At 41.1% G+C, this 25,918-nt stretch overlaps 1 protein-coding gene across 2 annotated transcripts in view; it reads left to right on the top strand.

Annotated features, from left to right (window-relative positions):
• LPIN1 (lipin 1) overlaps positions 1 to 25,918 on the top strand; it is a 62,726-nt gene that overhangs the window by 20,776 nt on the left and 16,032 nt on the right. Inside the window, exons 4-15 of one of the 2 annotated variants that reach the window (XM_077812513.1) lie at positions 1,878 to 2,203; positions 3,283 to 3,402; positions 5,154 to 5,261; positions 11,997 to 12,126; positions 14,020 to 14,335; positions 16,516 to 16,609; positions 17,337 to 17,527; positions 18,710 to 18,803; positions 20,082 to 20,151; positions 21,617 to 21,709; positions 23,046 to 23,125; positions 25,560 to 25,704. In XM_077812513.1, the coding sequence (XP_077668639.1) occupies positions 1,878 to 2,203; positions 3,283 to 3,402; positions 5,154 to 5,261; positions 11,997 to 12,126; positions 14,020 to 14,335; positions 16,516 to 16,609; positions 17,337 to 17,527; positions 18,710 to 18,803; positions 20,082 to 20,151; positions 21,617 to 21,709; positions 23,046 to 23,125; positions 25,560 to 25,704 (1,767 nt within the window). The remainder of the gene's footprint in view (positions 1 to 1,877; positions 2,204 to 3,282; positions 3,403 to 5,153; positions 5,262 to 11,996; positions 12,127 to 14,019; positions 14,336 to 16,515; positions 16,610 to 17,336; positions 17,528 to 18,709; positions 18,804 to 20,081; positions 20,152 to 21,616; positions 21,710 to 23,045; positions 23,126 to 25,559; positions 25,705 to 25,918) is intronic. The other variant, XM_077812514.1, reaches the window with a different exon arrangement.

Below are 25,918 nucleotides of genomic sequence, written 5' to 3'. Positions count from 1 at the left end.
AGAGGAGTTTGGTACTGGATTAAATTAGCATTTCAGGTTTAAATTTTGACAGCTTGGCATAGCCCATTGTCAAATAATAAGTATGGCCCAAATATGTGTGTGTGTGTGTGTATGCTCACACAGGTACAAAAATACACCCACTTTAACACACTCCAAATATCTGCAAATACATTGCCTAATGCACACTTGTAAATCAGTGATTTACACTGCCTAGGCCTATGCTTGCACAAATCTCTGATTTGTGTGTGTGTGCACTGAGCATTGTGCTTATGCAAAAGTGCATGTGTCCTTTTAAACATTTGGTCTTAAAGTGTTCGTTACTCATTAAAGGTATGATTCTGCACCCATTACTCACACTGAATACTACTTAAATTAGAACTCCTGTTGGGAGACTCTGTGATTAACTGCTATGCAGTTTAAATGAGGCCCACACTAATGTTGATGACACTTCCCACAAGGTAGAGAAGGGGAAACCTTTTAAAGGTATTTGCTTTAGGAGTATGCAACAATTGTTTTGATTCTCCAGCATGAGAAAAATTTTAAACCCTGATGCACCAGTTCAGTCCCATTAACTTCAGTTAAGAATTGCATCCATGAACAATCTTTCTCCCCATGTCTTTACATCTAAATATGTTAGATGGTAGCAATCATTTCCAGATAAAGAAGATTGCTAGGAAACTTTCCAAATGTGTTTTAGATAAAATACAGAATAAACTGGGGTGTGTATATTATATTATTTAGTGTATATAACCACCTCATAAACAGAATCTTTGGGAAATTTCTGGTCTCCATGAAATCTTGACATTGTGTGATTCAAGTCATACCTGTCACTGATGCAGAGGTTACTAGCCTACTGTTTCCTGAGAGTGGTGTGATCTATACGCAGATCACGGGGGCATGACCAGGACATAAGTTATGAATCTTCACTTAAGAAATAGTGGTGCCATCACTTAATAAGCACTGAATTCTGCCCTGGGATGTGCACAGTGCCTGCGAAGCTCCCATTCAATTGGAACCTCAGCAGTCACCTACTTTATGTTCAAGTTGTGTGAAAAGCAAAAGGAACAATTGTGTTACAAGGCAGAGCCCTAACTGAGTGTGGAAGTGAATGTACCTTCCAAGGTGCAGCATATGCTCCACTGTGCACCTGGGTAGTTCCACGAGCCTTTTGTTGGGTGGGTGTGGCTCTGCCTCCTCCCTTCCTGCCCTCCTTTAGCCCTGCAGGGAGAATACAGCTTGTTGGGGCACACGGCAGAAACAGTCTCTGTGTTCCAGGAGTGTAGGGACAGTAATTGTGCCTCTGGGTGGGACAGTGTGGGGAGGCTTCTCAGGCCTCTCCTTGCATCCATGCTGAGGCCTGGCACAGTCTAGCCCAATGTCTCTATGCTGATGTGTTAACATTTGAGATGGGCCTGAACCACAAGCTTTGGGTATGGATCCAGAGCAGAGTCTGTGGAGGTTTGGATCTAGGATTCTGGTTCAGGTCCATTAGAGAGACAGAGGGTGCTGAGCCATTAAGATGGATCAGACTTACTCCAAAATTCTATGTTGTTTGGACCCAGTCTTCTGGTTCTGGCCTATATCTAGTATCAACTGGCTAGAGACTAGAGCTACTGATGGGCCAGTATTAGCTATATAGAAGAACCCCTTAGTGCAGGTACCCTCCCTTGCTTCCTCTAGGAGCTGCCACCCTGAAAACAGTTCCCCCTGGCTTGAAGCCTCGAGAGCCCACATGGGGAAGGGGCACTCTGGGCCTGAGTTGTTTTGATAGTCAGTTGGGTTAATGGACAGAGACCATTCGGCTCAGATGCTAGACCTATATTTTTGACTGTGGGGGGGAATAATATATCCCCTGTTTTTGATTTCTTTGTCTTCAGGAGGTAATTCCTTACCACCTTGCTACATCCCCCATTCTATCAGAAGGAGCTGCTCTGATGGAATCACAGCTGAAGAGGAACTTGATAGACAGGGTGAGGAATCTGGAATCCACTGGATCCTCACAGGTATCAATCCCCAGTCTTGCTTCCCAGTCTGCTATAGAAAGCTCCTCGATTTGTGTCTCTGTGAAGAAAAGAAGGAAGAGGAGGAGGAAATCTACCCATAAACTTGACAGTTTAAAAAGAGAAGACACGTCAGAAGATGAAGAAATGTTTTCTATACAGATTAGTTCAGAGGAAGAGAATGAGCCCGTGGACAATATGAGGTATCATTTATAATGCAGATCTAATGCCAGATTGAAAGGATTAAATGTTTCTTGCATGTATTGCACAGAGAGGGGACTCAGGTGTTTTTTGGATGTGTGTGTAAAGATGTCCTTCTGAATTAATAACCAAGCCCTCAAAACTAGTTATGAAATCCAAGAGACTTCTGATCTGAAACCAACATGGAGAAAACCCATTTTTAGTTTGGTTATTACTCCCTGGTAATGTATAGGTACAGGAGTCTAATAGATACCCAGGACCAGAGCCTCAGCTAGTGTAAATTAGCATTTCTCCTCTGCATTGATATATACCAGCAGAGAATTTGACCTATATTTTGTGTCCATACAGTGGATAAAAAACATTCTGATGATTAATCCAGAATATCCAGATCCACTAATTACTGGAGCTATCATTGGGCTAACCCCATAGATCCTGGAGTTACAAGCATGGAGAGCCAAACTCTCTGTGGGTCCTCTCTTGGTCCCCTTTGTTCAGCTCTGCAGTTAGCTCTCCCTTGTTTTCCTCTCCCTACCTGTGTTTTAGAGCAACAGTAGCTCATGGGTGCATTTCTGCTTTGAAATCTGGCAGAATAGGAGGGAAGCTTGTGACGTACAGTGATTGCTGCTTCGGATTTGTCCCCTCCTACTGTACGCACTTCCCATCCCCCATGCATCTACTCTGAACCAGAGAAGCCCCATTTCCACAGTCTGCCTACAGAAGGGATGTTGAGGATTCAGGGGGTGAGAGTAGCATGTAGCAGAGTCATTGCTTCCCCCTTCCACTTCTTCAGATTTCAGCTCCCCCCCTCCGCCCCCCCCAGCAGCACACATGGCTGAAGAGCATCTGGTCCTGAGAATGAGTTTTAACCTAGGAAATTGACAGCAAAGTGACGAGAAGAATGATATCTGTGGAACTATAGGGTATGAGTGAGACTGTGGTTTTCTCTCACTATTTGATTTTGTACCAACATCTGCATGTCTTCTTACTAGAACATGTCTCCATTATTCTATTAACTGAGATATGAGGAAAATTAATATTCAGGCATTATTTTAACTTCCAGTTTGTTTGTTTTTGTGCTCAGGATATCTGTTACGGATATGTTTAGTGAAGAAGTGTCTGAGATAAATGCTTCTGCAATCAGTATGCTTTCGCAGTCTGTACCATACACCCATTCAGATGGAGAGTGGTCACCCCTTCAGAGGTACAGTATATAGAAGTAGAATATATAGTTTTTTTTTAAACAATCTCCCCTTCCTCACTTAGAGCTTGTCTAAACTGGCACTTTACAGCGCTGCAACTTCCTTGCTCAGGGGTGTGAAAAAACACCCCCCCCCCCAAGTGCTGCAAGTTTCAGCCCTGTAACATGCCAGTATAGACAGTGCACCAGCGCTGGGAGCCGTGCTCCCAGCTCTGGGAGCGATTCCCCTCATGGAGATGGGCTGCGACTACACAAGCCATGTTAAATGTTGCCAGTGAAGACGTGCCCTTAGTCCTACTTGCTGCCTTCTCAAGTCTTGTTGAGTCAAGCATTATCACTATCAACTACTAGATGAATACCTTCTGCAGTTGAATATGTGGTATAGTTGTAGCCATGTCAGTCCCATGATATTTGAGAGACAAGGTGGGTGAGGTAATATCTTTTATTGAACCAACTTCTGTTAGTGAGAGAGACAAGGTTTTGAGCAACACAGAGCTCTTTTTCAGGTCTGGGAAAGGTACTCCCAATGTCACATTTGCATTTAGCTGTGACGCTGGGAGAACCTTTCCCAGACCTGAAGAAGAGCTCTGTGTGGCTTGAAAGCTTGTCTCTGTCACCAACAGAAGTTGGTCCAATAAAAGATATTACCTCACCCACCTTGTCTCTCTACATTTGAATTCAGACAGTATGCAACAGCTTTAGGGCAACTCTGCTCTCACTTCCAGTCTTCAAATGTGGAATATGCTGTGTGGAATATTTGTTGCCTTAATCTGATCACGTGCCCAGTGCTGATCTTTGAAGTTGGGAATCATGCTGCCCTAAACCAAAAATTCATTTGTCCAGAAACAATGATCTAATCCTGCAGCACTTACTCACATGTGCAGTAATACTGATGTCAATGGGTTTGTATAATTACCATATAGAGGGCTGAACATTCAGTGGAAGTTGAATCCGTGCTACACAGAAAGACTTTAGTGAATTTAGTCATGAGTCTATTTTCATAGAATCATAGAATATCAGGGTTGGAGGGGACCTCAGGAGGTCATCTAGTCTAACCCCCTGCTCAGAGCAGGACCAATCCCCAATTTTTGCCCCACATCCCTAGATGGCCCCCTCAAGGATTGAACTCACACCCTGGGTTTAGCAGGCCAACGCTCAAACTGTATTTTTTTTACTTTGGGCCTGATCCTTCCAAGACTTGCAAGATTGGGCCCTAATATGTAAAAAACCAAGATTCTTTATGATTCAAGAAAATAAGCTTCCTATGTCTATTTCAAAAAACTATTTCTTTAGTGACAAAGGTGACTGTAACATGGAATGTTCATTATAGATAATACACATATACATACAGCATATTATATACATATATTCCTTATGCATTTCTTGTTTAATACTCTTTGTGTACACACAGTGTGGGTGTGCATACATTAGAATCAAAGTGTGTCAATTTGGACTGCATTTTTTCCTCCTGAGGAACAGCCTCAAAGCTGTTCAGTTGACGTCAGACAAGTCCTCTTTCCACAGGTCACAGTGAGGTTCCAATGAAGTCTATTTCTGTGTGGAGACTTGGTGGCTAGTTTGAACTGTATGCTACCTTTGTGCTTCTAGACTGCAATGCTTAGATTTTGAAAACTTGAGATGTACAGTCCTGTTTTCAAATGGCCTTTGAGTGCCTGAAGAGCTTGTGTTAATTAGCACCTATTTTGAATAATGACACCCAGTTTTTCTCTCTTTCAATATATCGTGCTATCCAGTAAGCCTTTTGATTGCACAGGGCCATCCTCCCATCTCACTGTTCCAGCAGATGGAGGCCTATCTAGTTCTTGTCCTCATCAATCCTCTCACTTCCCTGCTATAGACAGGTAGAGGAGTTATTCTTCCCCTTTTGGGGTGTGTGATTAATCCTTTAATGCATTAACAATATGCAAATTTTGCCTAACTTACAAAGCTGCTTATTACTAACCTAGACACTTGGGAGGAAAATGCAAGATAGCAGAATTGCCTTTACTTACCTCCTACCTGGGCTTTGAATGTAGGTAAGTTGCACAGAGAAGCCCTGCATTACACTATGATGGGTAATATAACATCAGTATAATGAGAAAAAGGATTAGAAAAATGGAAAAAAAGACCAAGGAAACATCCAAGGACAAATGATCCAGCTCCTCGGCTGGTGTCAATTGCTGTAGTTCTATTGAAATTAATACAGATATTTCCTTTCGGGCTTTCTGTAGCTTAAAAACAAAAATCATTTCCACTTCACAGAACACAGGGCCTTCCTGCAGAGTTTGCTTTCCCTCTGTGATACCAGAGTATTTTAAAATGAAAAATCTAAAACCCCGCACAAGATGATGCTTAATCAGACAAAAGAGGGGGTGGCATGAGTGAGGAAGCCTTTTTCTCTTGTCCTCTGATCTTCATTCTTTGGGTCGGGGGTGGAAGCTCTTCTGTACTTTGGACTGTTCGGGAGAGAGCATCTAGAGAGAGGAAGGATGATCCAGTGCATAGGACAATAGCAGAGGACATAGGAGACCTAGATTGAAGTCTCTACTGTGCTACATCCTTCTTATGTAACTATGGGCAAGTCACTTACCCTCTCTGCACCACCATTCCCCATCTGTAAAATGGGAATAATAGAACCTCCTTACCTCACGGAGATGTTGGGGACCACGTATCTGAGCACCTCACAATCTTCAGTGCATTTATCCTCCTATCACCACAGTAAGTATCTACGATAGATTGCATAACATTCAAGGGATATGGCATTTGAGTAATATCTGCTGACTCTAGTGACTAAAAGATGACTTGTGAAAGCTTTTCCTGCTACACTTAGTAGCTAGTGAGATACCCCTTTAGCTGTTACGGTTGCCCTTTTCACTTTCAGTGTTATACAGAGTGATGATGTTTGCATCATGCATCTCTTGTGGTACCTCACCCTCTTTCCAGCATTTAAATAACAGCTGATGAAGATATGTAGTAGGTTGTCTTTCCCACACTTGAGGATTTCTGCTGGGATGCCATCTTTTCCAGGACTCTTGCCACTTGATAGCAAATCAATGGCCTTGCTTAGTTCTTCTACAGTGGGCTCCACATCTAGCTCTGGCGTGACCTGTGGAGTTTGTATTTGGTCCAGCGATTCGTTGGTGATGTTTCTTTCTTGTGTGTAGAGCTCTGACTTCCAAAAGTCATCTTATTGCACCTACAACAGCTGGCGAATCATGTCTACCCTGAATCACAGTGCGGATTCAGGGCTGGAAGATCAACTATAGACATATTTTCTCTGAGTCAACTCCAAGGGCAAAACTGACCATTGTACATGGCCTTTGTGGACCTAACCAAAGCATTCGACACAGTCAGCAGAGCAGGTCTATTTGTAATACTAGAAAAGATAGGATGCCCACCAGCCCTGTTATGTCTTATATGTTCATTCCACAGCAACATGAGAGCAACTGTCCAGTCTGATGGGTCCACTTCAGACAGCTTTGAGATGAAAAGCGGAGTGAAGCAAGGATGTGTTCTTGCCCCTACACTCTTTGGAATCTTCTTCTCAGTACTTTTGAACTGTGCATTTAAGTACATGAAAGATGGAGTGTATCTCCACACAAGATCGGATGGGAAACTCTTCAATCTATCATGACTTAACTCAAAGACCAACGTCAAAAAGGTGCTAATAAGGGAACTTCTATTCACTGATGATGCTGCCCGCATAGCCCATGATGAAGATCTACTACGGGAAATCATGGGCCACCTTTCAAGTGCTTATCAGGCATTTACTCTCACCGTCAGTATTAAGAAAACTGTTGTATTAGGACAGGTAGCTCCACAAGATCCTTCCGTCACCTTAAATGCAAACCAGCTAGAAGTAGTCCAAAAGTCCAGCTATTTAGGTTCTACAGTGACCACCAACCTCTTACTGGATGAAGAACTAAATGTTCGCATTGGAGAGGCTGCCATCACCTTTGGCAGACTAACTAAGAGCGTGGAACAACTCAAAGCTTATGATCAAGACCAAAATGCTAGTGTACCAAGCTTGTATCCTCAGCATTCTCATGTATGGTGGGGAAACATGGACAGCTTATGCTCATCAGGAGAAAAGGTTAAACAGTTTCCACCTATTCTGTTTACGCCACATACTCATCACCAAATGGCAGGATAAAGTCACCAACACAGAGGTTCTTCAAAGGGCAAATTTACCAGCTGTGACAGCCCTACTCAAGCAAAGATGACTGCGCTGGCTGGGCCATCTGAGTAGGTTGGAAGATGGATGCATACCCAAGGACATGATATATGGAGAGCTATCAGAGGGAACAAGAACAACAGGACATCCCAAGCTTCACTACGAAGACAAATGCAAGTGAGAGATAAAGGAATTTGGAATTGATCCTGACCAATGGGAAATCTTGGCAAGTGATCATAAAAAGTGGCACCATCGTCTCCATCAGGGTATCAAAGTCCATGACAGAAGCTGGCTCCTACAGCTTGAAGACACAAGAGCCTGTAAGAAGCAAGCAGCTCCCAATCAAGATACATACATTTGCAATAACTGCCAAAGATCATGCAAATCTTGGATTGGATTATTCAGTCACATGAGACATTGCAAACCATCTACATCATAGACGGCAATTCCCACTGTCTCTTGTAGACGAAAGGATGCTGACATGACAGTGACTAAAGTAAGGTTTCCATTCCTTCTTGTGTAACATCAACAGAATGCTGGATATGATTCAATCATGGTTTAATCTGTAATAACTAATTGAAGACAATGGAATTTCACAAGTCTCACCAAGGGCTTAATTGGAAAACAGTGGGGTTGCCCAGTGATAACAGGGCCTAATTCAACCTATAGAACTTTTATTACTGATGTTGATTTGAGAGAGGGAAAGAGCCTGGTTTGAATCTCAGATCTCAGGTAGTCTTTGCCGGGTTGGTGGTTATAAAGATGGAAGCTCTCAATGCCGTTTTACAGTGTCGTTTTTCCAAGCACAAGACCACTTTAAATAATCAAAAACACCTCCCTCCTGTGCTCAAATGCATCTTTTCTGTGTCAGCGAGAAACAGATAGCTCCTTTTAGCATTTGATCAGCCAGCTTGTGTGCTGTGAATGCTGCTTATTCCCCTGTACACAACCATCACACTGTTTCCTTGTGGTCTCTCCATCTGTTTGTCATATCCCCCACCTCTTATCACAGCTTAGATTGTAAAAGCTTCAGGCCGAGACTCTATTTTGATATCTGTTAGCACAGCACCTAGCATGATAGGGTCCTGCCTTCATGCCGCTACTGCAGTGCACATAACAAATGTCAAAGATAATAATAATTTCACTAGGGTTTATTGTATGCCAGAGGAATTTCCCATGTTTGCTATACTGCCTGACCTGTCGGTGCACATCACCTTGCTGTGATGGTAAGTGGACTATTTTGAGAACTCTCAGTCTTCTCCAAATATTTACTCCGTTAATGAAGTTCAGATCATACTATATGGTTCCCTTTGCCTGAAAGAGCATAGTATTTTTTACATAGATTCTGTAACAGTTTCTTCTGACTAAATTCAGTCTGTTTTGTGGGATTATAATTTATCCCCCCCATAGTCTACAACATCATTCTCTAATCTCCGCCCCTCTCCCACTGACATCCCACCCTTCCATTTATTTATTTCCCTTCTGACGTATACCTCCTAGCCTTGAGGTTCATGTCATGATCACCATTTTTTAAAACATGATCGGGATTCCTTTGGGAGCCATTAATATTCTTGAGGCTACTGACTGATGCAAGACATGCCTTCCTCAGGAGTTTAGTACATTACCTGAAGAATATTCCCGACCCCTTCAAAGCCACAGAGCAAGAAATTAGAAGTGGGAAATGAACCTAGAAGGTCTCCTACATGGCAGAACACAATCACTAGATTACCAGTCTTACATGGTCTTGATCTTGAATAAGTCCCGCTCATCCCTGATTGAAGTATGCAAAACTCTTCCATTGCTCTGGCACGTAATTTGTCCCAACTCAGTAAAAAACAAAACAAAAATCTTTGAAGACAATGAGCAATGTGATCATGAGCTTTGTTAGTTCTTTATCAAAATTGATTTTGACCGTAGCTATGTGCAGTGAACACTGTCTTAAGCAGCCACAGCATGGCAGAAATATACATGAGGTGTGAAGGCAGAAGTATACGCATATGAGCTCATAAACATAGCTAGTGCCTTCATTAATAAACCATGGGTCAGAGAGGTGTTGGTCAGTGGGAGGAGCGGTTTAACATTATTAAGGGAACATCGTATGTAAAGAAAAAAGTCCTTGAGTTTCTCATTGTAAGCCCAGGGGAAGCGCTGAGGCAGGAGGAGTCCCACATCACAGATCAGGGTATTTAAATTCCTGGTGATTTTTCATAGAATTCTGCCAGGCTCAATCCCTACCCATGGGGGGAAGAGTTCTCTCTTCAGTTGAGTAACCTTATGGCCCAAAAAAGACTATGCACATCCATGGAAGAGAAAATCCTTTCCAAGCAGAGCAGTAGTAGTATGCTGCAAAGAGACAGTGCATTTGCATTATTTGCTCACGTTCTTTCTCAGCCTTGGAGTCTCCTAAAGTCTTTTTTTGCGATGGCTCCAAAGGCATGGTATGTTGCAGAGCTGCACTATGTAGCTTTTTGCTTCCCAGTGCATGGTAGTTTTGGGACTTCTGTGGGCAGGAAGAGGGTCAGAAGATTTCACTCTAAGGAAATGACAGCTCACCTCAGAATGGTGAGAACACCAACCCTAGCTTGCTATTTGTAGATGGCATGGGAAACTAACCTTTGCATCATGTTCCAAGCAATCTAAGTAGTAGGACAGTAGGAATGCTTTAATATCTTTTTTTTTTTTTTTTGCAAATGCAATTTTTCTTCTCCTTTGCCTCCTGGTGCATGTTTATGTTTCTGATTTGATATTACAGCACTTAATTTAAGAGGCCCAGACATTCCAAACATTCTAATTATAATTCTTATGCACTTCTTAAAGTGACATTAGTGTTTGTGTGTTAATCTACAAGGGGAGCTCTATAGAAAAGAATTTCGGAATGTGGACATCTTTTGCCTTCTACATTTTTAAGTTTTATTATATCTAAATTGCATTTAAGCAAAGCCAGACATTTACAAAACAAAATACTGAATATATATATGTAGATACAATATGCATTCTTGGTTTTTTGGGTGGGGGACAAAGGTGGATTAGTAGGATTGCTGGTTCAAGTCCTAACCCAGCTACTGATTTACTGTGTTCCCTTGGGCAAGTCACTTAGGGACAGATTTTCAAAGGTAGTTAGGTGCCTAAAGATGCAGATAGACACCTGGGCCTTAATCAATGGAAGCTAGGAGCCTAAATACCTTTGTGGATGTGGGCCCCAGTGGGATTTTCAAAAGTACATAGGTGCATAACTCCCATGAAAATCCCACTAGATGCCTGTTTGCATCTTTAGGCACCTAAATATCTTTAAAAATCTTAATCTCCCCATCTGTAAAATGATGAGATTGTGGTGAGCATTGATTAATGATTGTAAAGAGCTTGGAAATCAATAGGAAATTTTTTTTCTACAGCAAGGACCCACAAATGTGCTCATTTTCTTAAATAACTAATTACTTGTAGCTGGAGGAACTTAGCATTTGCAGTGTTTAAGGTATTTCCTATAGCAAGCACAGGAAACTGTAACGGCAAAATGCAGATAATTAGGTAACCTTGTCTATTTATCGGAGGGAAAACTGTCAAGTTTTAAGATCTGCCATTGTGTTAGTGCAAAGTAATTGTTATCTGAAAACAGTCAGACTAAAGAAGCTGCATCTATTTAGTTGATCTAAGAAAAGGTTAAGAAATGTCATAGTCATGACAAATTCAGATTGGAAGTAAAAAGCACATTTTTAATAGTGAGGGTAATTAACTGTGGGAACAGCTTTCCCAGGGATGTGGTAGATTCTCCATTACTTGAAGTCTTTAAATCAAGATTGGATGTGTATTTAAAATATATGCTTTAGCTCAACCTGAAGTTACAGGCTTGATGCAGGAATTCAGGATGAAATTTGAGGGGCTTGTGCTATAAAGGAGGTCAGACTAGATGATCAGAGTCATCCCTTCTGGCTTTAGAGTCTATGAACCGTCACTGATTAGTGGCTGATTTGACCATTTGTACTATTGACGACTGACTTTATTGCATTAAACAAAGATGATTGGTGGTGCCACAGAGTAGTAATTTACTAATTATCACTATTTCTTCCATGTGTTTTTATGCATGGGATGCCCTCCCTGAACTAGTCTGTACCCCCACCACCTTCAAATTCCTCCTCAAGACCCCGATGCCTATCAAAACCTGACAGCTGTTAATGGGTGCACAGAGAGCCAGTCTGAGATAGTTATTTTGAAAATGGTTTGTCGTTCTTCCACATCTTTGATTTGCTGCTAAGCTCCTTAGATTTTTGAACTCTTTGGGTCAGTGACTGTTTGGAAGGTGCCTAGCATATTGTGGTGACGTTTGTAATACAGATAATATACAACAAGAATGCTGCATAATGCAGCTTGGTCTATGCTTTGCTTTTACTTAGCTGTTTAATACGTACCGTTTTGTTTTGTTTTCCAGTCCCTCAAGTTCACGCCCTCCCACTCCTAAGAGCGATTCAGAATTAGTCAGTAAATCCTTGGACAGGGGGATGCAGAAGAATAACCCACAAATGCACTGGGCCTGGGGAGAACTACCTCAAGCTGCAAAGGTATCAAACATCACTCCTGTTTCATTCCTTCCAATATCTACTGTGTATTGTTAATAGGGCACATGTACATGCAGGTGCAATATTTCACATAGCTGATATATGTGTTTGATTTTAGGCTTTTACTTCATACAGGCAAATCAAAGTCAGGATTAAGAGCTGAATTATGTTGAGTCTTGAAAGATGAGGACAAGAAATTAATATCTAATGAGAGAGAGAAGGGGGAGCCAGTGAGGAATTCAAAAGGGGATGGTGATGCGATTTGATGGATGGGCTAGGAAGATTGCTTTAGAGGCTGCAGTTGGGATGGGCTGGAGAGGGCATTGTGGACTTTTGGAATGAATGTCCAAGAGGATGAGGTTGCACTGATTGATATGGGAGATGATGACAACTTGGACAAGAGTTTAGCTGTTGGAACAGAGTAGAAGGGTTGGATCTTTAAAGTATTGCAGGGGAAGAAATGGCAAGTTAGGGGCTTGGCCTAGACAGGAAATATTTATGTAGGCAAACATTTCTGCTAAATGAGGAAGACTTTGCATGTAAACACTTTGTGCACAGAATTAAAGGTACTTAATGTTGTTCATATTTTTTACTGACTGAAATAGAGAACATTCCTGGCCAAGTTTTCATGAAAAAAGTGAATAGGTATTTTGGGTGCCCATCTTGAAGTATGTTAAAGGGAGCTGATTTTCAGAAAGTTCTGGGCACCCACCTTCTGACAGTCAGGCCCTTTCAAAGGGTCTGCAGATGGGCACCCAAAGTCACCAGTTGATTTTGAAATTCATAGCCCCACCTGTAACTGGTTATAGATAGCGAGAGACATCAGTGACTGAAACAACCAGGTACAAAAATGCTATGTCCCACAATTGCCCTATGGACAGATGATGCAGAATAAAATTTTCAAAAGTGCCTAAGTGACTTAGGAGCCTACGTCCCATTGAAAGTCAATGAGACTTAGGTTCCAAAGTCACTTAAGAGGTTTTTGAAAATGTTACCCATATATCCAACTAAGAGGCATCTTTACTATGGCTTTGTAAGCATATGGATCACAACTATTAATTTTATGTAAAGTATTAGAGCTGCATAACAATGAGTGACGCTGAAGTAAATGCAGCGTTTGGCACTCGGGGTATGGCAGCGGATGGTGCATGTCTAGCTGTTGCATATTCTAACCAATAGGCTGACTCTGACATGACAGCCTTGCGGTGTGTATGCCTTGAACGTTATCATAATCAAGACTCAAACTAAGATCCGGGTGGTCTGTTGGCAGCTGCTCTACTAAGCAGCAGCGCTACCAAGTAAAGAAAAACGGGGCTTAGCTCCTGGGCAGGCTAATAGGAGTTGTTCTGAGCATGGCTTCTCAGAGAATCACTAGGAGCCACCATTTTTATTAGAAGTGTTTGTTCACTAAAGTCCCAGGGTTGTAACCACTGAGTGCAGCTCCCCTTCTGAAATCAACAGGAGTTCTGCAGACAGAGCATCTATTTAATTGGGCTGTTAAGAATGAGTGATTCAACTAACTGAGATTTCCAGCTGTAGCTGGTTTACTTGAGAATCAGCTTTTAGTGGGCATGGAAACGATAAGTGTTACGGGCCCTATTCCGCTTCCTAGGAGATGCAGAATGCCTTCACCTCCCATTGAAATCAAAACCATACAGGGCAGTGGAAAGTAGAGCTTTGTGTGAATAGACCAGGCTAAACTCTGACTATTTTGTGTCAGATGAAGTGAGCTATAGCTCAAATAAATTTGTTAGACTCTAAGGTGCCACAAGTACTCCGTTTCTTTTTGTGAATATAGACTAACACGGCTACTACTCTGAAACCTGTATTTTGTGTCTGGTTCTCTCTTTTTCTCAAGGGCTTTCATTATACTGATCTGTTCATTTTTTCTCCTAGTCCACTTCTCTACTCAAGGCAAAGGAATCCAGCACGGTGAATGTAAATCCTTCGGAAAGCACTCATTTTCGGGTAATTCAAAGTGAGTCTGCAGAGGAGATAAGCAGCTTGACTGCTTTTCCTACCATTGGACAGGCAGCTGTTGCGACTTCCGATGAAAATGACTCCCAGCCAGCGCCAGCCGAGATAAATGAACCAGAGATAGAGGCTCTAGGAGCAGCTGCACCATCACTGCCTGCAAATGAAGAAATCAAACAAGCTGCAGCTTGCTTAGTCCAGCAAGCAAGCAAAATAGATTCCCCTTCTAGAAAGAAAGGTAAAGCAGTTGCTCCTGCAAATCCATGCACATGATATTGCACCAAGATCCCACAGTGATTAGGCACTTTGTAGCCAGATGAACTAATCCATAAGATCAGAGCATTTCTGGAGAGCCTGAAAGGAGAGCAATATGCCTTTTAACATAAACAACAGTTGAGCATGTATGTGTGGAGTGGGTTTTTTCAAAGAGAGCTGGAATGACAGCGAGAGAAATAATTTTCTTCCTTGGTTATTGTACTTAGCAGATCTGTGCGGATAAGCAGCGCTGCAAAACTTGTAGTAAATTCTTCCCTATTTTACAAACCCACGGGTTGCAGAATTTTGTGGTCTGAGCTACAGGTTTCCTTTTCAGCTGTATCAGTAGTCTGCCCTACAGCTAAACCGTGCCACTGCTAGCTTGTGGAATGTCTCAGCCGCCAAACAAAGTTGCAACATGTCCTTTGCTTAAACATCACACATACCACAAAGCAGAATGGTCCAGTCACACACAAGGAATTTCAGTTGTGTTCAGAATACACATAATCTTCAATTGGAATATAACTGTGTCCATTTTATTCCTCTCTAATTTCCAAAGATGATGCTAGATTGTTTTCTGATAAGGGATATAATCTCCACGTGAAGTTTACACATTCATAATATGTATTTTGGTAGATCCCAAATTCTCCAGGGTGCTGGAGTCTTTACATGAGCAGACATTATTACAGATACATTTCTCAACCAGTTCCCCAGGGGTTCCGTGTCTGTGAAGGTAAGATTGAGGTGTTCCATCTAGTATGCAATCATTTGTGGTCCTTCACTTGCCTTCCTTTGATTAGTCGTCAGAAATTCAGGGAGTGAATTTTGTGTTTTGAGTAAAGGATGCAAACTGGAGGTCACAGCTCTGAGTAAGACTCTCAGGATTTCACCCTCTGTGCAGTCACTCTTATAGAAGTGGCTACAGCAGGAAAGCAAAGATGGTTCAGTGGCCATGTCACTGACCTAGGACTTGGGAGACCTGTGTTCCAGTCCCTGCCCTTTGTCACGAGGAACAAGTCACTTAGCAGCTCCGTGCCTCAGTTTCCCATCTGAAAAATGTGAACAATAGCACTTCTACCTGGACAGATATGTTCCGAGTCTAAATATATTAGAGTGTGTAACATGCTCAGATAACATGGTGATGGGGGCCATATAAGTACCTAAGATAGGCTGTTAGAATTTAAGTCTAGAAGGGACGATTGTGATCATCTGGTCTAGCCTCCTGCACATTGCAGGTCACAGAACTTCATCCACCCACTCTTGTAATAGACTCATAACAGAGAATCCACCATTTACACTAGTTTAAACCAGTAAGTGACCCGTGTCCCATGCTGCAGAAGAAGGTACAAGGAGCCCTCTAGGGTCTCTGCCATTCTGACCTGGGGGAAAATTCCTTCCCTCTCCAAATATGGTGATCAGTTAGACCCTGAGCATGTCAGCTAGACACACCAGCCAGGGAAAAAATTCTCTGTAGGAACGCAGAGCCCTCCTCATCTAGTATCCCATCTCCAGCCGTTGGAGTTATTTGCTATTAGCAGTCACAGATGAGACACAGGCCATTGTAAGCAACCTCACCATTCCATCCCCTCCATAAACTTATCAAGCTCAGTCTTGAAGCCAGTTAGATTTTTTTGCGCCCCCTGTCCTCCTTGGAAGGTTGCTCCAGACCTTCATTCCTCTGATGGTTAGAAACCTTAATCTAATTTCAAGCCTAAACTTGTTGATGTCCAGTTTGTATCCATTTGTCCTTGTGTCAACATTGGTGCTTAACTTAAATAATTCCTCTTCCAGCAAAACCACACCATTGTAAAGTTTCTTTTGGTCCCTCACCTGTTAGGTATCAAAAAGAGGTATCCAGGTTAGGTATCCCAATGAGATATCACGTGTAGCCGGCATTGACCTCAGTTGGAATTGTGGGTGCTCAGCACCTCTGAAAATCAGCCTTTTGGTGTCTCACTAAGGCATAGAAAATCAGTGGCCAGTTGTGAAACTATTGGCCTTGCAGTTTTGTCTCATTGTAAATAATCTTTTTTTCTTTTAACTATGAATTGTGTGCACATGCTTTATGTGCTTTATAGCTCCTTAAGATGTAAGGGTTTTTTTAATTCTTGTTGTGTATTTGGAAGACACCAATTTATTATTTATTTACTCTGTGTTTGACAGATAAACGAAGCCGGCATCTTGGTGCTGATGGTGTCTATTTAGATGACCTCACCGACATGGATCCAGCAGCTGCTGCTCTTTATTTCCCCAAAAAGTATAACTATTTATTTGGATTAGACTATATTAGTTAAATCTCCATCTTCTCCCATCAGATTCTTAGCAGGTCTCGTGCCAAGATTATAGGAATACCGGCTGTAAGTAACATTCAGCTAAATGAGAGTCTAGGTCAAAAAAGGATGTTGGGAAGGATACCTAAAATTATGCAGAGAAAAGATGGGATTCTTGAAACTTTGTAACAGATCTATACTTGTTCATAAGAAATGTGATAGAAAATGCGAAGCATTATATACTAGTCTCAGACTGCTGTGCAATTTCCGTTAACGTTATTGGGTGTTATATTGCCCTTGATCCATGAATATATGGCTCTTAGCATAAAAGATATATACACAATATGCTTTCACCTTGTTTGTTACCTGAAATCACCTAAAGTTTAGTATTATTAATATCATTATATTACTCTCACTGTACTATAGTGATTGACCACCTAGAAATACAAATACAAATGATAGAAAATTATTTTTGGATGACACATATGATGCCTTTATTTATGACAATGTGTTTTCTCCCCAGATATATCATTATCATTTTGGTTTAATTTCCATTAGAGTTTCTTTTAACATTTGTATGATCCTCTTCCCAGATCATACTATAGTGTGTTTACAGTTTGGGTTTGGGCTTGTGAAGGGAGAGAATTTGGGAATGATACAGATCAGAAAACAATGAGGACTGAAAGACTGTTCTCCCCCTCCTCATCCCCACAGCGGTGATAATATTGCACACGGAAAGAATGCAAATGAAAATGGACCACGGTCAGCCAATCAGTCCCCTCACTCTGGTGGAAGTTCAGGTGTTGACAGTGGTGTTGAAGGCATCTCGGATGGAATAAGAGACTTGCCTTCAATTGCCATTTCACTCTGTGGAGGTCTTAGTGACAACAAAGAGATAACAAAAGGTACAGAATGATCCTATACCTTATGATTACATGTTGTTAGTCAACTCTCAACTCCTGTTAAAAAGGAAACAGTACCCTCTTGTGGCTAGAGGTAGGAATTTAAGGCTGAGGGAGTATGTAGCTCTTCTCCTTTGCATAAAAATGTCAAGTTCTGGGGTTATTAATACTATATTACTGATTTTAACTTAATGTAATATATTTTGGAAATTACTGTATTTACAGGTTCACTTCATGCAACTGTAATAAAAGGGTGCATTTGCTGTTTATTATGCCTATTACTGTGGTGTATAATTGATGATAAATTCACAGCTGTCACTACCATGGACAGGTAGAATGGCCCAATGGTTAGGGTGCTAGCTTGGGCCTCAGAAGGCGTTGGTTCCATTTTCAGCTTCGGCACAGACTTCCTGTGTGATCTTGGACAAGTCATTAGTTTCTCTGCACTTTGGTTCCCCGTCTGTAAAATGGAGATAACACCTCTTCCCTACCTCTTAGGAGTGTTGTGTGGATAAATACATCAAAGACCTTGAGGTGCTCAGATACGAGTCCTGGGAGCCATTGAAATATCTAAGACTGACACTGCTCTGAAACTAGAAGTTTTTTTAGAAACTAGAAACTATTTAGAAACTAGAAGTTAAAATATTCCATACAGAGGGTAATTTATGATAAAGTAGTTCTATTTATTATATTGTTAATAATCCAAATAATTGTGATTCTTGAAGGCAAGGAGGGGATGGGGGTGTTTGTCCAGGAGGGTGCATTTTCATTTTCCTCCAGGCCCTGCAAGTATTGATCAGGTTTCTGGCTGGGGCTGTAGTTCTGCATCGAGTCCATCAACACCTGTTCCCTAATTAGCCAGAGAAGGTCACTGAAGAGGTACATCCTTTCCCAGGAGTGAAAAGCCTGATCCTGCAATGTGCTGATCACCGTAGCTTTCATTGAGCACCTCCTGTGAGGAGTTAAGGGCACTGAGCAGCTCACAGGAAATACTAAGCACTTGCAAGATTGGAGATCTAAGCCCTGTCTCCATAGTACTGCTAGTCTCTGCCACCCGTGTCGTGAAGGACTGATCCTGAGCCTGCAGCTTAGCTCTTCAGGATGTTTTAATGCTAGTTATAGGGGGTAGGTTGTCCCGTTGCAAGTACTGTATTTATGGGAGTATGTTTTAAATATTTCCAACAGATCAGTTCTTAGAACAAGCAGTAACGTATCAGAAGTTTGTGGACAATCCTGCTATCATTGACGACCCCAACCTTGTGGTTAAGATTGGAAATAAGTAAGTACATTTCAGCAGGCAAAAGTCTGGAATGTGGAAAAAGCATTTGCAAATTTTTAGTGCTACCCTAGGGCTTACACCAGCTGCACCATTGCTGAACAAATGGGTACTCATTTTCCTACTGTAGATTAACCCTGAGAGATTCAAAGCCAATTATAGTTAATTAAGTAACTAATTTGGATTTCAAAGAGCTAGTATTGAATGCTGACAGTGTTCACACTCAATACCTAGAGTAAAAATAAAATGGACTATAAACCTTGCTAAGACATTCATTCAGTACAACTGAATGATCAATACTTATGGGGAAATCATGATCGGCCTGTGGCCATTCTATATGCAGAGAAAGAACCTACATCCACTGAATATATTATTCCCTCATCTCTCTGCTGACTCATTTTGTGATTTTGGACAAGTTGCTTAATTTCTTGCCTTGATTTCCTGATCTGTAAAATGGGGATAATACCACTTACCTACCTCACAAGGGTGTAGTGAGAAGAGGACTAATTAGGGAAGTTCTGATTAGGTAAGATGCTGGAGACCTCAAGTGTGATGCTGTGCAGACCTCACTCTCATGGGCAGTTGGGCGGCACCACTGAGGATTTAGCTTCCTAAGTGCCATAGGAGTTGCAGGCCCTCAGCACACCACAGAAGAAAGTCAGCACCTCACAGAACTCAAACCTGAACATTTGTACAGTGCCTTGAAGGGGCAAAGAGCAACACAGGTGTCTTGTAGAAAATGTAGGTCCCTGAGCTATGGTGCAGATATGAGGAATGGATGAGAAATACAGTTTCTGTTTGGGGCTTAGCTTTTCTTTCATGATCTCCTATGTGTCTTCTCCTCCTGTGGAATTGTGGTATAGTAAATATGCACTGTCCTTGTACTGGAAAAGCTTTCACACTAGGTACGTACACAACGGAAGCGCCAAGGTGAGGATAGATATTTGGGAATTTGGTCACCCTTTATAGCAATTCAGAGGAGGAGGATTCCCCAGCCAGCAAGCCAGAGTCTTTAACCAGGTTCTTTGAATATTAACCTCATCCTGAATAAGTAAAGTATGATGTTAACATTTTACTGGAACTTTGCCTTAATAAGTAGACACAACCAAAGTAGTCTAAGTAGGAAATGGATTTGCAGATCCAAATCTGAACTTCATGGCTTTATTCTTTAGTTTAAATAAACTCCATTGCTTTAACTGACTGTGCAATTACTGTTAGGCTGTGGATTGGGATCGATGGTATTACAAAATGTAACAGTACACAAACTTTTTTGATTTCCAGGTACTACAACTGGACCACAGCTGCTCCACTTCTACTGGCAATGCAAGCATTCCAGAAACCTTTGCCAAAGGTGAGATTGAACATGAAAGTCAGTTGGGAAAGCATGAGCTGTGGCGTTTTTCATTTCATGAAAAATTGAAATTAATAGGCAGCAGGTTTAAAACAAACGGAAGTATTTTTTCACACAACGCACAGTCAACCTGTGGAACTCCTTGCCAGAGGATGTTGTGAAGGCCAAGACTATAACAGGGCTCAAAAAAGAACTAGATAAATTCATGGAGGATAGGTCCATCAATGGCTATTAGCCAGGATGGGCAGGGATGGTGTCTCTAGCCTCTGTTTGCCAGAAGCTGTGAATGGGTGATGGGATGGATCACTTGATGATTACCTGTTCTGTTCATTCCCTCTGGGGCACCTGGCATTGGCCATTGTCGGTAGTCAGGAGACTGGGCTAGATGGACCTTTGGTCTGACCCAGTATGGCCATTCTTATGTTCTTATGCATTTTAGATTCAACAGTAAAGGGGAGCCTTTGAAAAACCTAATATAGTTAGAGAGAGAGAGATGGATGCTGTAGCTGAACTCTGCTTCTCATCTTTCTAACCACTAATAGAACTTAGATTTGATTGTGGTTTGTCTTATAATATCCCTTATCACCTACACAATTTTACACTGATCTTTGGAGAGGAGGGGCAAAATCAGGCTTACAGTGGAAAGCTGGTTGCAACCTTAAATGAGGAGAGGCCATCATATATTTCCATAAAAATGTCTTTCTCCCTTAGTAGTCCTATAGGCAGGTTGCAAAACACCACTGACACCCTTGTAGTTTTAGTGGAGAGGCCAAGGGCTCATGGGTGTGCAAACGAAATCCTTTCACCCTTGGAAATGATCACTCCAAATCATGGATCAGATACGTTGGGTGTTGAGTTATTGAAGGGAAGTATGCGCTGTTGCCCTCCACACTGTATCTCTGGATAAATAACTGTAGGATCTAGTCCTTGTCAATCCAGCATGTGTCATCTCTAAATTCCTATAAAAATAGTAACCCCACTACTCCCCACAAAGGGATGATAAATTTTTTACAAATGTTAGTTTTATTTTAGAGAGAGTAACCCACCATCTTTCCCTTTAGTTTGTAGCCTTTGCACCTGAGACCTCTTCCAAAAGCTGATCACCTGTTTTTTTTATATTTTTTGTAACTTACAATTTTCATTAAACAACCTCAAATCAGACGATTATTTACCCATGCTAGACATTATACTAATGCCATTTTATGCTTTCTTTTTCTTTTTTGGTTTGACCGCCTTTTCTTTTTCCTTTAAAAACTCCTCAAGTATTCGTGCTTCAGTTACTTCAGTGCAGTTCTGGATGCCATTAGGTTTTGCTTTTATAAAATTTATGGCCCCCAGACAGTATGTTTCCTTTTCTTCTGTTTATCCTTGGTTGAAATTGTGTTCCTCATTTTCCTTTGTTTGCATGTGTCAGGTTGTCCCTTTCTTTTGTTCCATTATTTATGTTACCATCCATTTATCACAGGCCACTGTGGAATCTATTATGAGGGATAAGATGCCCAAGAAAGGCGGAAGATGGTGGTTTTCATGGCGAGGAAGGAATAGCACTGTCAAAGAGGTAAGTTTAAAAAGCAGATGGAGTTAGTTTTTGTCAGAGGTTTGAATCTCATGTAGCTTACATATGCATCCTCTAGAGGTTGTGCTTCTACAGACAGGACACACACAAGAAAGGCATTTAATACATTTAATCCAAAACCCATAAGTCAATAGAAAGACTCCTATTGACTTCAGTGGATAAGGTCCTTAGCTAAAACATTTGTCTATTTCACTTCTACATTTGTATTCACTGCATCTACCTTTGGCAGCATAATCTAATAGATTAGTCAGGGACATGGGGACCAAGAACTGCTGAGTTCTGAACCTGGCTGTGCGATTAACTTAATGTATGTCATTGGGCAAGTTGCTCACCCTTTCTACAGTTCTGCTTCCACATTTGAAGGATAATAATATTTATTACTAGAGCTTGTTGGAAAATTACAGCAAAAGCTAAATTTGGATGAAAAAATAAAAGAAATGTGTTTCCTCACTTTTTGTTAATCCCTCAACAGCCCATTTTTCAACAATCTCTGGGGACTGGGTGCTTTAATTACATCTTCAAAGCTGTTTATGAACATTGAAGCACTGTGTAAGTGCTATAATAACCACTGTTCTCTTGCCCATTCAACATATTTAATCTCTAAAACTTCTGATAATCTGTCTTCATTTAATTTTTAAAAAGTTGAAATATCTGATCCTTGAGTTTTCTAAGTTTACATAAAATAGACACTCTTGTGAACTTTAGTTATGAGCTTCATATAATTTTTTTTTCTTGCCATATTCTTCTGCAACTTACTGAATTCTATGACTGCCTTCTTGGAAGTGTTCCCTCGTAAACTGAGCTGTGACAGTTGCAATTAGGTAGAAAAAGCTTTAGTTATTGCTGTCCATTTGTTTCCATGATAGCCTCGTGTAACTTTCATCATTTGAGATGAAATTGTCAGAGCTGAGTCTGCCCAAAATAGGTTTGGTAGCAGATTTTGTTAATGGAGTTTCTGAGCCGTGAGTGTCTACTGGTCCCACAATTGCCACCAATTCTTGCCATTTGAAATCCGCCCTCTCTCTGTATCTGCCAAAGAAAAACAAATTTCAGTTTCTGCTGTGGTTGATACTTGCGAGTATTATAGTGCTCTGTGCAAAAATTTTCCTACAGTAAACCCTTGATTTTTTTTTTTTAATCATATACATGCACAGAACCAAGTCCTGCTTGCCTTTCTCACATTTATAGTCTTGGGGAAAGCAATAGGAATACCTGCATGAGTGAAGCAAGCAGGATTTAGCCAAAAAGATTATTTCCTTTAAATATTTCCTCTTTCTGTCTACTATGGAATTCACAACTTCTAATATCTGTGTTTTAGGAAACCAAGCCAACGCAAGATTTGAGTGGGAATGTGCTTACTACAGAAGAGGAGTTATCACAAATGAGCATTGCAGACAGGTGCGCAAAAAGAGGGTTGTAGCCAAAGTAACTCTGGATCATTTAAAAATGAAAGCAGGGTACTTCAAGTTTTTCAATGGCAGAGCAGGGGAAGTAATGAGATCTGGTTGAGATTTGTAATCTGTTATGCTATCCTATCTCTATATTTGATCCCTTAATGTTGGTGAAATTCACCCATGGTAAAATCCACTTCACCTCCATAAAGCCTAAGCCGATGAAGTGTGGGGGATTCTATCTAGGGCCAGGTTGTGGGTCTGCAGTACTTTAATGAGCCTTTTCCAAACTTAAGTCTGTAAAACTGGACTTTCTTGTTCTGGCATCTCCATGACTACTCTCTCTCTCCTTATATGTTAGCCCTTCTGTTTTCAATCCTAGCCATATGCAGGAAGTTTAGAAGCACCTACAAATAAATAAAAATCGGGCGGATGTTTCCAAAGCTTTTTGCACCTCACTGAAATCAAAATATCCTAGATCCTTGTAATATCCCCTGATTTATGAAGATTTGCAGTCTGACATCTCGCTGTTTGCTTCTACATACCTGAGGAGGCTCAGGAGCATAAGTTGTTCCTTTCAGAGGGATTCTTATTTCATCCTTGTCATGCAGGGGACAGGAAACTCCACAGCTTTCTATTACTTCTTCCAGGGAGAAGCAGAAGAAGGGTTTTCAAAGCCAGGAGATCCTCCTAATTTATGCGGCTCTTGTAGTATTTCTTGCTGGCCCCTGAATCTCCACTTAGGGAGGATTCTGCAGGGCCAGCATTAAGTTACCTGCTGAAGTCCCATGGGGATGAAGTAGCAGACAGTAGCTGTCTCCTGCCTGGTCTCCTTTTTGCACAGCCCAAATCCCATGGATGTACAACCGAGTGGCTTACCATGAACACAGCAGTGCCCGCTTCCGTGCTGTCCTCACTCAGATCTGCCAGAGCTGGAGAGGGGGTAGTAAGATCCAGATTCAGTTATAGCTTACACATGCCAAATTAGCTTGAGGTTTTTTGGAGGCTGACATTGCAATCCAGGAGAACTAGCTGGAATGAGGAGCCACCAGTGGTTAGTTTGTGCCAGGGCAGTACCCCAGCACCTCTAGGCTTGGCAGTTCACAGCTCCAGCACCTTTGCTGCATCAGGTATTAATGTAAAAAAAATTGGTTGAGCCCCAGCACCTCTTTCATTACAAATTAAGCACTGGGAGCCACCTTTTGTTTTGGAGACCAGAGACTGGCAGGTTAAATGTGTGGCACATACACTGCTGCCTCAATAACATACATTATCCCAAAACTGCAAGATCCATGAGTGGACCTGAGAGGACACATTCCTCATCAGTAATGTTTGGTTCTTTGTCCCTTACATGTTTGTTTAGAGACCCAGCCTTGAAGCAATATCAGAACTTCAATCACACTTCACTCTTTAATTACTGTTTCGTGTTTGAGTTTTAACGACTTCAGAAACAGATCAGGAAGGATTTGTCGCTGAAAACCATTCTATGGTAAATAGAATATTGAGTAGCAAGCAGTTTTTAGGCCAGATATAGCAACCACAGAGTCAGGCGGGTTACAGCGTTAAATGCTGCCCATCACAACATGCAGTATTTATGACACCAGGGTCAGGACTTCCCAACAACACGCAGACCAAGCTGTGACAGAAAAAAATGTGAACGGTGATATATTAAAGATCACATTGGCAGTATGTTAAGAATATTTGAAACTACCACCTAATATGACAGTTCTGTTTGCCATTACAATTCTTTCTTATGTGAAAAATTTTCCTTGACAGGTTTTTAAAAACAATTATGGTAGGAAAAATAGTTTTATAATGATGCATACGTAAACTAATATAATGCGCAGGAACAAAAAGTTGTTGGCATTTCATTTTAACATTTTGAGTAGGGCAATCCTGCCAGAGTTGTCAGTAAAAATATAATCCCATTGGCAAAAATTGCGGCTTTCACAAAGAATGGATGGTGCAGGTTATTTTCCATTAGAAAGTTGCATTAATCATGTTCTGGGTTTATTCTCTAATTGCTGAACTCTTCATAGATTAAATACATTCTTTTCTTTTCTCTTTTATTTCCTTAGAATGAAACTTCTTTGTAGTTGCTCACATTAGCTAACCGATTTTATACCTTGTTTGAGTTTTTTAATGAGTCAACATGGACTGTAATTTAAGTCTGTTAACTTAAAGTGACAATACTAGCATACAGACAAATGAATAGCTCGAAGAACCCAAATATGAATAATGGAAGACATGCGTGAATGAGAATTCAGTACTTCATTGATATATTTCTAAAGTCATGTTGTAAATAACCTCCCAAGAGACAGTACTTAGAAGCAGAGAATCAATTGACTTATTCAGTGTCAGTGCTAATGTATTTTTAATGGATACCCAAATGCATTTACTGAGAGATGATAGCATCGTTTTCTGTCTGTGTGATGTTCCAGACTAAAGGATGAATCTTCTTCAAGTGATGAAGACCCGAGAGCTGCAAAACCAAACATTGGGTCATTACAAACAAACTCAAGTCATCTCTCATTATTATCAGGAATCAGTTACAAAAAGACCCTTCGACTCACTTCTGACCAGCTTGTGAGTTATTTTTACATATTCCTTCCGAAATGTCATTTCTAGCTCAACAGGCACAATGCAGTTATTCAGGCTAGCACAGGGTTAACAAACTCTTAGTATTTGTGCTGACTATAAGGCCTTATGAAATTTTTAAAAATGTCTTAATGTTTGAAGTAAATCTCATGCTTAATGGAAAAGGTGTTGTATTGACAAATCAGGAGACTGAGGCCTTCCA

The sequence above is a fragment of the Eretmochelys imbricata genome, chromosome 3 (assembly GCF_965152235.1).
Source record: "Eretmochelys imbricata isolate rEreImb1 chromosome 3, rEreImb1.hap1, whole genome shotgun sequence".
Classification (NCBI taxonomy): Eukaryota; Metazoa; Chordata; order Testudines; family Cheloniidae; genus Eretmochelys; species Eretmochelys imbricata.
The sequence above is the reverse complement of the archived record's forward strand: the minus strand, read 5'-3'. Positions and strand labels throughout refer to the sequence as shown.